Here is a 12,408-nt window from a genome sequence, read left to right on the forward strand (position 1 = left end):
CTGGTTTTCACCAGAGCCCGCCGCAAAGCGGGATGGTCTTGCTGCGGCGGTAGTGACCAGGTCGTATCCACTAGCAACGGCTCACCTCTCTGGCTGCTGAAGATAGGCGCGGTACAAGGGAGTAGGCAAAAGCAAGGTCGGACGTAGCAGAAGGTCGGGGCAGGCAGCAAGGATCGTAGTCAGGGGCAACGGCAGAAGGTCTGGAAACACAGGCAAGGAACACACAAGGAACGCTTTCACTGGCACTAAGGCAACAAGATCCGGCGAGGGAGTGAAGGGGAAGTGAGGTGATATAGGGAAGTGCACAGGTGTAACCACTAATTGGAACCACTGCGCCAATCAGCGGCGCAGTGGCCCTTTAAATCGCAGAGACCCGGCGCGCGCGCGCCCTAGGGAGCGGGGCCGCGCGCGCCGGGACAGAACAGACGGAGAGCGAGTCAGGTAGGGGAGCCGGGGTGCGCATCGCGAGCGGGCGCTACCCGCATCGCGAATCGCATCCCGGCTGGCAGCGGAATCGCAGCGCCCCGGGTCAGAGGACGTGACCGGAGCGCTGCCGCGGGGAGAGTGAAGCGAGCGCTCCGGGGAGGAGCGGGGACCCGGAGCGCTCGGCGTAACAGCAGGCTTGATCAATCGAGCCCCTATTACGCTGATACATGCAAAGCTATGGCTTTGCAGGGATCAGGGTAAAAGATCAGTGTGTGCAGTGTTATAGCCTCCTATGGGAGCTATAACACTGCAAAATAAAGTGAAAAAAAAGTTAATAAAGGTAATTTAACCCCTTCCCTAATAAAAGTTTCAATCACCCCCCTTTTCCCATAAAAAAAAAACCTGTGTAAATAAAAATAAACATGTGGCATTGCCGCGTGCGGAAATGTCCGAACTATAAAAATATATCGTTAATTAAACTGCACGGTTAATGGCGTACGCGGAAAAAAATTCCAAAGTACAAAATAGCGTATTTTTGGTCACTTTTTATATCATGAAAAAATTAATAAAAAACAATCAAAAAGTCCAATCAATACAAAAATTGTACCAATCAAAAACTTCAGAACACGGTGCCAAAAATGACCCCTTATACTGGCCCGTACACGGAAAAATAAAAAAGTTATAGGGGTCAGAAGATGAGAATTGTAAACGTATACATTTTCCTGCATGTAGTTATGATTTTTTCCAGAAGTGCGACAAAATCAAACCTATATAAGTAGGGTATCATTTTAACCGTATGGATCTACAGAATAAAGATAAGGTGTTATTTTTACCGAAAAATGCACTTTGTAGAAACGGAAGCCCCCAAAATTTACAAAATGACATTTTTTGTTCAATTTTGTGGCACAATTAATTTACTTTTCCGTTTTGCCGTGGATTTTTTGGTAAAATGTCACTGCAAAGTAAAATTGGTGGTGTAAAAAATTTTATGTGCAAAATTGAAAATGTTATGATTTTTAGAAGGTGATGAGGAAAAAATGAAAATACAAAGACGGAAAATCGCTGGGGTTCTGCTGCTGGGGACCCCCGCAATCTCTCCTGCAGCACCCACTTGTTATCAGCCTCACGAAGCGAAGATCACTCCGTGTCTGATGATTCACGATACAGGGGCCAGAGTATCTTGGTGACATGGCTCCGCCCCCTCATGCGATCATGTCCCGCCCCCTCAATGCAAGCCAATGGGAAGGGGCATGATGGCCACCACACCCCCTCCCATAGACTTGCATTGAGGGGACGGGGTGTGACGTCACGATACTCCAGCTCCTGTATCATGAGGCCATCAGACACGGAGTGATCTTCGCTCCGTGCAGCTGATAATAAGTGTTTGCTGCAGGAGAGATTGCGGGGGTCCCCAGCGGCGGGACCCCCGCGATCAGACATCTTATCCCCTATCCTTTGGATAGGGGATAAGATGTCTAGGGTCGGAGTACCCCTTTAAGTTGTGCTTTTCCATTTTGCCATGATTACATTTAGTTATATTTATATAAGAAAGAGTGGGCTACATACTGGTACTTGATAAGATTCGGGCACTCACGGTTAGATGGATCTTTCTTTTTTCGTTTATTCAAGACATTCTGTAGTTCTTTTCATACAGTTTGTAGGGTGTATATAGGCAAACTTCCATGCTAGCAGAGTTCTAGACATACTAGTTGGGAGCCATCAGGGTCTGACGCCCATTTAGTTATATTTGCCTAAGTAGTTCTTGTATCCACTAGTTGTATATACAGTAGTTTCTACATATTGCACTCAATTACAGGACATATGGATTTGCCATTGTCTAGTCTAACATTGTATAATAATCTTTAATGATCATCGCATTGTGTAAGCAGGGGAGTTTTTACCCTTTTAGGTCAGATTGACTCCTGCCTTATGTGTTTTCTAACCCACTCCCCTTGCGTCATCTACACCCTCTACCCTCCTCTGGCCCCGCTTTATCAACATTTGTCTTTTTTCAACCATACATGGAACTTTTGTAATGAAAGCAATAAGATTTGAAATATAAATAATGTTGTACTAAAATGTGAAAGCAAGATGGCATATCAATATCAAGCTCTGATCCATCTGTGTTTTTACACCCTAGGTCATGCACATAGCAGAAGTATGAATGACATCACTGAGACTCCAAGCACTGACCAGGTATGGAGCTGTCACTTCTTACTTACTCAACGCAAACCTTGGTTTAAAATGATCTGAATAATATAAATAATATATATCTACTAATCAGCTATAACAGTGAAATAACACTGCTAACATCGGAAGCAAATAACATTGGTCTCAGTACAATAGACCATGTCAAGGGGTGGACTTTATTAGGAAGAAGGTGAACAGTCAAGTTCTAAAGCGTACTTGTCATTACAGGTAACTTTTAGGATAAGCTATCCTGTGTGTTTACATGAGGAGCAGCAATATTTTTGGACATTATATAACTTGTATATGGAATTATTCATCAGAGTTCTCCTCTGCAGGCTTCATCTGTAATTTGCAGTTCTCCTAGAGCTCCCTCCCCCTTCATAGACTTGTATTGCTTGTTTTGCAGACACAGGACAAAGCTGAGCTGACAAAAATAAGGTGATTTTAGTACGTACCTGGCAGACAGTAATGGACATGCTTAGGAAAATCTGCACTTGTCTTGGGGCTAAATGGCTAAGTTGTGAGATTACCATAACACTGTGGCTAGCTTTTTGTGAACTGGTATTTCCTGTTTCAGTTTTCTTTTTTTTTACTACAAATCCCATAATTCCATTTCAAATAAAAAAGCGCAAAAATCCTGGAATACCTCTTTAAAGACAAAGCTAAAACAAAAAATGATAGCAGGAGAAAGAAGCATTTTTGTATAATAAGATTATATTACAAATTTTCTTATATTTACTCATACTATTCATCTGTACCAAGTTTTTAAAACCTGTGGACACCTTTGAAAAACAAATTATTTTTTTTTTGCTCATTTGATTTATCATAGAAAAGAAAAATTATTTTAATCAAATTAGCAAAAACATTGTTTGTTTTTTAAAGGTATCCATAGCCTTTTATTGAAAGCAGGAAACATAGGCTGGATCAGAGCAGTTTTGGACATGAGCCAAATTTTTATGGCTAGATAACTGGTTTAGAACAGCTCTAAGATGACAAGTATTAGGAGTGTTCCCGGTGTTCTATGGTACCTACCAAGAGTGGTCCAAGAAAGGACGACCAGTAAATCAGAGTTATGGGCTTCCAAGACCCATTTATGTAAGTGAGAACAAACGCTAGTCCATCTACAGATTCAGCTCAGGAGGACTAAATGGAGCCGGATGGTCCGCTGCCTGACATTTTGAAAGTTTCTTACAGAACAAAAAATATTACATGCAAATTTTTTGACCTGTTATTTAAACAGAATTCACAAATTCTGTTCAAATAATGGGACAAAAAACACTGCATACAATAGTTTTTGTCCTGATAGAATCCTGCAAAATGATGGACACCTGACAAAAACCTGGCAATCAGAAACCCTTGTTGTGTCCGTCAATGATTTTGTATTAAAGAGGTACTCCGCTGGCTAGCGTGGAACTAATGAGGGACGTGGTCGACCCCCTAAGCGCAAAAACAGTGTTTGGAACATTTAGTTCCACGCTGGCCAGTGGAGTACCCCTTTAAAAGACTGGGTCCCAGAAGGTTCTACAGAGAACCAGAATTACAACAAAGAAGTCCTCCACAATGTGGTTTTCCATAGAAGCAGTTCTTGGAAGGATACACCAAACCATGTATAACTCTCTGTATATACTGTATTTTTTTTCAAACTTTACTTTGTTCCTTTTTGATCTTCCAGCTAAGGAATAAGTTTATGAAGAAAATCCCCAGGGATGCAGAAGCTTCTAATGTTTTGGTTGGAGAAGTGGACTTCTTAGACAAACCATTTGTAGCCTTTGTACGACTGGTTCAGTCTATAATGCTTGGAGGCGTCACAGAGGTTCCTGTGCCCACCAGGTAATGGCTGACATCTATGTTGCCTTAGCATTTTATTTTTAAACATTGTAAGAAATAAGAATTTCAGTTGTCAAGAACTAGGGAAGAGCTAGAGAACCAAGCAGAAGAGGGTCCCGTGCTGGGATGTGAATCAATAGTGTTGTTTGCATGACATTTTCGGCATAAAGGTCAAACCCTCACTCTGGAATAGATCTTTTTTTTATATTTTGCACACCAGTTTGTTTAAACTTGAACTGAAGGAAAAACTGTAGGACTGTTCTAGTGTCAACTTTATTTTTTAGGTAAATGCTATCAAGCATTATATATAATATAATAATTTTATATATATATATATATATATATATATATATATATATATATCACCTACTGCTTAGCCAATCCCAGTCACGGGCGTGCAAAATATTTGTTATGTTTTTATGTATTTATGTAGTTACATGCGTTACTTAATGGTCAGTATGTTGCTCAGTGGTTAGTACAGTTGCCTTGCAGCACTAGGGTCCTGAGTTCAAGTCTGAACAAGGGCTATATCTGCTAAGAGGTTATATGTTTGTGGTGAGCTGGGGTGTTGCTATAGTGTAGCAGGGTCTGGTGGTATTAACCCTAGGGCAAGATGTTGTTAACCCCTTATAGTTCGTGACGCCAGGATGTGGTTATTCCGGTATGGTAACCACCGTCAACCAACCCAAAACAGTTTTCAATAAAGGAATGTCCACAGCAGGAATTATGCAAGAACTGGAACTTTTACTTGTAATACTTAAGAAACAGTCTTTACAGTTATGCATACCTTGCAGGCTTGCTGGGACATGTAGTATTGAGAATATCTATGCAGGCCACCATGCTACTAATATTTTTGAGTTGAGTAGTAGTCACTAGAATTGTAGATAGAGCTTGATAACTCACGTTTTGAAGTGGCTGCAGGTTCCTTAGGCTATGGCCTACCTGAGATGAATTTATATAGTACAGGTATTGTTCTTGGCTGAAATCCAGGAGATAAGAAAGAGACAAGAGAGTGCCGGAACAAGAGAACTAACTGAGAGACTACAGCCCCTTATATACTAAGGGGGCTGGACTAAAGCCCATTGGTTGCAAAGCCTGTGGTTCCTGTGCCCATGGCACTCTGGGTAGTGTCACATGACAGTGTTTCACATGACTAACACTTCTGTTCACATTTGTACAAACTTTATACATATTGACAATGCATACACAATATATACAATGCATTTATATAAGACAATAGAAGGTGAGCAAAGGGGTGAACCCTGCAGGAGAGCCCTATGGACTGTAGGGACTCTTCCTGAAGGGACTAAGGGAGGGTACAGGACCATGTCCTGTACCGGGAGACCACATGCTCTCCTAGTGTTTGCATAGGTTTCCTCCCAAACTTCAAACCTATTCTGACAGGTTAAAGCCTACCTGTCAGATCACACAAATAAAGAATGTTATGTTTCTCAGACCCTTATGCCTTTATCACCTATATTTATTATAAAAATCCCTCTTTTCATCAGCTCACAGTGTTAGAAATCCTCTCAGGAATGGGGCATGTCCCTCCCTTGTGGTCGGAGGTGATTGGTGTATCTGCTCATGCAGCCTTGTTCATGAGTTTTCTCTTGTTTATGACTCATGGACAAGCCTGATGCTGCTGCTGGACTGGTTAGTGTCCCAGTAGGTATGGGGACCCCTAGTGGAGCCTTTATTTTATTTTATTAAATATTCAGAATGTTTTAAACAACCATATTACAAAAGGTCTTTAATTGGTCCATACTCTTTCTTGCAGCCATACTTGTGCTGCTGCCTGTAGGGTCATTGACTGTGGAAAGATCTGATCATGGCTTGTCTCTGACCTTTGAAACCTGTACAGTGCAACTGACCAGTTGCCTGGCTATTAACTACCAGCATACTCTGGTAGCCAGACCTTGGCCTATATTTAGACTCCTCTGTGTCTGACCCCATAGTGCTTCCTAACAGTGTCACTTGGACCGCAAGGCCAGCTGCCACCTATACAAGGAACACTTCTAGAGGTAGTGACCCAGTGGTTCCCTGCAGAAAAATCCAGATCTGTGTAGCAAGATTAAAGGAGTTAACCAGGAAACCACTTTGACAGTGCCCTCAGGAGTGACCCAAAGCCACAAATGTTCTCTAGCAGCTGATGATTCCATAGCATAACCTCATATGGTGCTTATTGAGTTAAATTATTGGGTACCTTGTATGTACTTACTGCACCAGACCACTCATACATACTATGAATCCCTAGGTAAGCCATAGATACACCACTGTATTGTGCTCTGTACTGCACTATATTATAGAGTTAATCTTTTTTAGGAACGGCTGATATAATGTCTTATGGAATATACCACAATTTCTTCCAATAGGTCCATACAGAATCCAACACAAAAATCCTCTGTATGAAATCTGTGGTATAGAGAGGTACTGTAGCACCTCATACACTTCTGTAGGCTCTGTATTACAGCTCTACACCCATCTATAATATGTTCATCATGAGCACAAAGCTTAAATTTCACTAGAATTCTATCTTATTGGTTTACAAAGTTTAGTTTTATACAGATAGTTCAGGAGCTGAAGTTTTGTCATATTGGAGGAGTCACAATCTATTCCCAGTGATTCCTCATTACCTCGAGTTACATCCTGTGTAGAAGCTTTGGGAGAAAAACAAGCCATAAAAACAAGCAGCTTTTGAACTCTCAGTCAAATGTATTGGGAATAATGAAAGAGACAGAATGAAATATCCAAGTTATCTATTTTTAACACTATTACAGGATCCTAAAGCCGAGCGCTCACTGTTTTAGTTTTATGATATGTTAAGATTAAGAAATATGTCATAATTGCATAAAATTCTTCTTCTTGAATATTTTGGCCTGAATAAAGTAATTTTTTATGTAAATACTTATATTGTAAACTCTTCTTATGTAAACATGATTGTGTATTTTCCTGTATTTTTCCTGTATTTTTTATTGTATTATTTCTTCTCCCTATTAGATTCCTATTTATTTTACTGGGTCCAATGGGCAAAGTCAAGTCCTATATAGAAATTGGCAGAGCAATTGCAACCTTAATGGTGGACGATGTAAGTGGTAACAAGTGCTCCTGTGATTGTCATGTATACATACACCCGTACAGGTACTGGGGTTGATTTACTAAAAGAGGAGTGTAGTTTTCTTTGTGTTTTTTTCCCATTAGGTATTTTTCCAGGGAATCTACGATGGTATTTTTCCCAACATTTTGCTTTTTTCACAACTGTTCTGAGGTTTTCCAGTACTCCTATCCTCCACATTTTATGGGAACTCCCCTTTTGTCAAGGATACGCCCATTCTGTCTGAGACACATCCCTTTTTTTTTACTGCAGACACGCCCCTTTTTGGGTTTCGGATAAAAGTAAAGAGTGGGTCAGGTTTGTTGTTTTTTTTTAAGCAAAATTCAGCCGCAAAAGCCTACAGAAAACCATCGGGAACATATATTGCCATAGTTTTGCAGCAAGTACAGGTATAGCACATGAAAAAAAGTATCTGCTTAAAAGTATCTGCTTCACCTGTACTTTGCTTTAAAACTGTTGTAAGTCATGGTAAACTATGTACCTTTTATCTGCACAGTTCTTGGTCGTGCCGTACAGTACTGCCCTATGGCCGCTATGTGTGCACCCAGACTAAAGAGGGACATCTCATTTATTATTGAGGAGCCTTGAAGTTCTCATGTCTGCATCTGAAAATGTTATACTTTGGGCCTAGGTCACCCAATGTGAGGCTGGGTTCACACACTGGGAAATAAATAAATAAGGCCATAAAATAGGTATAAAAATGCCATATGTTGTGTAATATTATAGTATCTGTCAGTACTCACATTGAAACTTCCAACATTGGAATTACAGGCACTTTTTTGGAGCATGTGTGCAGTAGTTACTGCTATTTCAGACACTTTAAAAGAACACATTATTTGTTTAAAAGTAATGTAAAATCAAAAGAAAAATATGGTAATAAAATAAGTTTAAAGAGGCTGTATTTTTCTTTTGATTTAAAAATGTGTGAACTTAGCTGGCTACTCCGGTGGAAAACAAATTTTTTTTTTTTATATATATATCACTGGCTCCAAAAAGTTAAACAGATTTGTAAATTACTTCTACTAAAAAAAATCTTAATCCTTCCAGTACTTATCAGCTGCTGTATGCTCCAGAGGAAGTTGTGTAGTTCTTTCCAGTCTGACCACAGTGCTCTCTGCTGACACCTCTGTCCATGTCAGGAACTGTCCAGAGTAGGAGAAAATCCCCACAGCAAACCTCTCCTGCTCCTGATAGTTCCTGACACGGACAGAGGTGTCAGCAGAGAGTACTGTGGTCAGATAGAAAAGAACTGCTCAACTTCCTCTGGCACATACAGCAGCTGATAAGTACTGGAAGAATTTTGATTTTTTAATAGAAGTAATTTACAAATCTGTTTAACTTTCTGGCACCAGTTGATTTAAAAAAAATATATAATTTCACCACAGTACCCCTTTAAATTGAACACTTCTTCCCGTGTTAAGAATAATTTTGCTCATATTCGCATGTTAGTAAATTGACCTTAGCTGCAATACCAGACTCAGTCCACAGACAGTAGTGGTGCTATTTCTGGAAATGATTTAAAGGGGTATTCTGGTATCAGAAGATTGTATTTAAAGATTATGACCTCAAGATACTCAGCTTACTGATATAGTCTTATTACAAATTACACTGGTTTTGGCATGTTTTTGCGTGATTCACCATAACGCTTTTAATTGTCAGTGTGGTGTTGTCTCCTTTTTCTGTCCAGAGAAAACGCATCATCATCTGCTGTTTCAGGACATGTGATTAGATCTTATAGGAGAGCAAAAATACAGCACTCTCACTTGATGCAGTGCTCAAGTAGGATCCCACTGCTTGATAAACTATAGAAATAGAAACTTGGCACTCAAATTGCTGGGTGATAACTTATAATTTTTATTATGCAATCCACAAAAAACAGTACAGACATTTCAGTCCTCCAGGACCTTCCTCAGAGTACTGTGGTAATAGTTAGTAAAACAAAACAAAATTCAATATAAGATGACAAAATAATAGGTACATAGCTTATGTCATCAAACTACAGTAGTATGGCGATATTGTACAACGGTAAACAGAAAAGATAATAGAAAAATAATAAATAAATCTCATAAGGCAAAAAAAAAGCTTATCATGCTGGAGAAAAGGAATATGCAATGCTGTCAATATATAATAGGTATATATATGTATGTTCCCTATTATATTTCATAGTACATAGGTAGGTATCCATATCAATGCGCACATATGTGATCAAGAAGTATCAATAATATGGGAAAAAATCTTACATATGGATAACTTCATACAATAAGAGCGTGAAGCAAGTATAACGGAATTCACGTAATTCCAAATGATAAATCTATATCATCCAGCAAGAGATATCAAAGATATGGGGGGACTAGTGTCTGGGATGTGCAAATATTTAAAATGTAACTTTTAATAATTAGGTCTAAAAATATATATAACCAGTGAAATTTATGTGAATATCTAATGGTCAGAGTATAATATACAAGGTGCCAGTGGGTTCTGCAGGGCCCAGCCAACCCAAAGACACCACCCACCTGGGGTACAATATAAGGAACACCACAACAGGTGAGAATAGATGGACCAATGTCACGATTCGGCTTACGGGTTGTGGATCCGCTGTGTCAGCGAGGGATTGGCGTGGACCGTGCTAGTGGACCGGTTCTAAGAGGCTACTGGTTTTCACCAGAGCCCGCCGCAAAGCGGGATGGTCTTGCTGCGGCAGTAGCAACCAGGTCGTATCCACTAGCAACGGCTCAACCTCGCTGACTGCTGAGAAGGCGTGGGACAGAAGGACTAGGCAGAGGCAAGGTCAGACGTAGCAGAAGGTCGGGGGCAGGCGGCAAGGTTCGTAGTCAGGATGGATAGCAGAAGTTCAGGTAACACAGGCTTTGGACACACTAAACGCTTTCACTGGCACAAGGCAACAAGATCCGGCAAGGGAGTGCAAGGGAGGAGATCAGATATAGCCAGGGAGCAGAGTGAAGCCAATTAAGCTAATTGGGCCAGGCACCAATCATTGGTGCACTGGCCCTTTAAGTCTCAGAGAGCTGGCGCGCGCGCGCCCTAGAGAACGGAGCCGCGCGCGCCAGCACAAGACAGCAGGGGACCGGTGCATTGCCGTGGAATGAGATTTGCCATAGAATGAGATGGTCCGCCTCCATCACATCCTATTGGCTCTCTCTTGTCACGTGACATATTTAAACGTCACGCATCGATGCGCACAGCAGTGTCAGTTTGGCTATCACAGGGAGAGGATCTCCACAACCTGTGATAGCTGAAGGTGTACGGAGCTCTCGTGGCCCGACAGAAGTTCACACATGTACGCAGCTCATACGGCTGCCTCATATACATTTACTGTTGATCCACAGCGCTATCGGGATCCCGATGGCGCTGTCATCAGTGTGCGTCCCCGCGAGCGCCCCACGCCCGCAGCTGTACTCCCCGTCCTCCGCCCCCCGCAGCTCTACTCCCCGTCCCTTTGACGCTCAGGGAGCGGGGGACAGAAAGTAGAGCATCGGGCGCAGGTTAAGTTATTCGCGTAGCGCTGCGCATGCGCAGTACTACTTTACCTGCGCCCGATGCTCTACTTTCTGTTCCCCGCTCCCTGAGCGTTAACGGGACGGGGAGTAGAGCTACGGAGGGACGGGGAGTTCAGCTGCGTAGGACGGGGAGTAGAGATGCGGGGGACGGGGAGTAGAGCTGTGGGGGACGGGGAGTAGAGATGCGGGGGACGGGGAGTAGAGATGCGGGGGACGGGGACTAGAGCTGCGGGGGACGGGGAGTAGAGATGCGGGGGACGGGGTGTAGAGCTGCGGGCGTGGGGATCCTGATGACAGCGCCATCGGGATCCCGATAGCGCTGTGGATCAACAGTAAATGTATATGAGGCAGCCGTATGAGCTGCGTACATGTGTGAACTTCTGTCGGGCCACGAGAGCTCCGTACACCTTCAGCTATCACAGGGTGTGGAGATCCTCTCCCTGTGATAGCCAAACTGACACTGCTGTGCGCATCGATGCGTGACGTTTAAATATGTCACGTGACAAGAGAGAGCCAATAGGATGTGATGGAGGCGGACCATCTCATTCTATGGCAAATCTCATTCCACGGCAATGCACCGGAACGGGTAAGTGACCTGGAATGCGATTCGCGAGCGGGCGCGTCCCGCTGTGCGAATCGCATCCCCGACGGCCATGACAGTGCAGCGCTCCCGGTCAGCGGGACTGACCGGGGCGCTGCAGGGAGAAAGACGCCGTGAGCGCTCCGGGGAGGAGCGGGGACCCGGAGCGCTAGGCGTAACAACCAATAATGCCAACGCGTTTCTGCCAGATTATATCAGCTGGCATCCTCAGGGCATTCAAGAATCAACAACAGTTCTGACCGCTATGGGTTAAAAGATACACAAGGCTAATTATGCGCCAGAAACAGGTCAAGTCATACATGAATTATGCAATGTGATAGATTAGATAGACGTATGTTGGGACCATAGAGCCTGTAGGGAGAAAAACTCTTTCCCTATCTCATGGTGCTTGTGGGAAAAAGAGTACAGCTCCTGTAAAAAAGAGAACTGTCCCTATTAGCCGTCTATGGTCCAATCTGGTCTTCTCCGGTTAGGTGTTTGCCGGCGTGCGTGGGACACTCAGCCCGCTGTCAGCGGGAAGCCTTGGTTAGCGTCTCTCCACACTAGGTGAGAGACGCTAACCAAGGCGTCCCGCTGACAGCGGGCTGAGCGTCCCACGCACGCCGGCAAACACCTAACCGGAGAAGACCAGATTGGACCATAGACGGCTGGGACAGTTCTCTTTTTTTACAGGAGCTGTACTCTTTTTCCCACAAGCACCATGAGATAGGGAAAGAGTTTTTCTCCCTACAGGC

The 12,408-nt window shown here is 42.8% G+C and overlaps 1 protein-coding gene across 4 annotated transcripts in view; it reads left to right on the forward strand.

Moving 5' to 3' along the window:
• The window catches only part of SLC4A5 (solute carrier family 4 member 5), a 193,694-nt gene that overhangs the window by 104,045 nt on the left and 77,241 nt on the right, over positions 1 to 12,408 (forward strand). For all 4 annotated transcript variants that reach the window (XM_056571490.1, XM_056571491.1, XM_056571492.1 and 1 more), the window contains 3 exons: positions 2,567 to 2,622; positions 4,289 to 4,446; positions 7,441 to 7,528. In XM_056571490.1, the coding sequence (XP_056427465.1) occupies positions 2,567 to 2,622; positions 4,289 to 4,446; positions 7,441 to 7,528 (302 nt within the window). The remainder of the gene's footprint in view (positions 1 to 2,566; positions 2,623 to 4,288; positions 4,447 to 7,440; positions 7,529 to 12,408) is intronic.

The sequence above is a fragment of the Hyla sarda genome, chromosome 4, assembly GCF_029499605.1.
Source record: "Hyla sarda isolate aHylSar1 chromosome 4, aHylSar1.hap1, whole genome shotgun sequence".
Classification (NCBI taxonomy): domain Eukaryota; kingdom Metazoa; phylum Chordata; class Amphibia; order Anura; family Hylidae; genus Hyla; species Hyla sarda.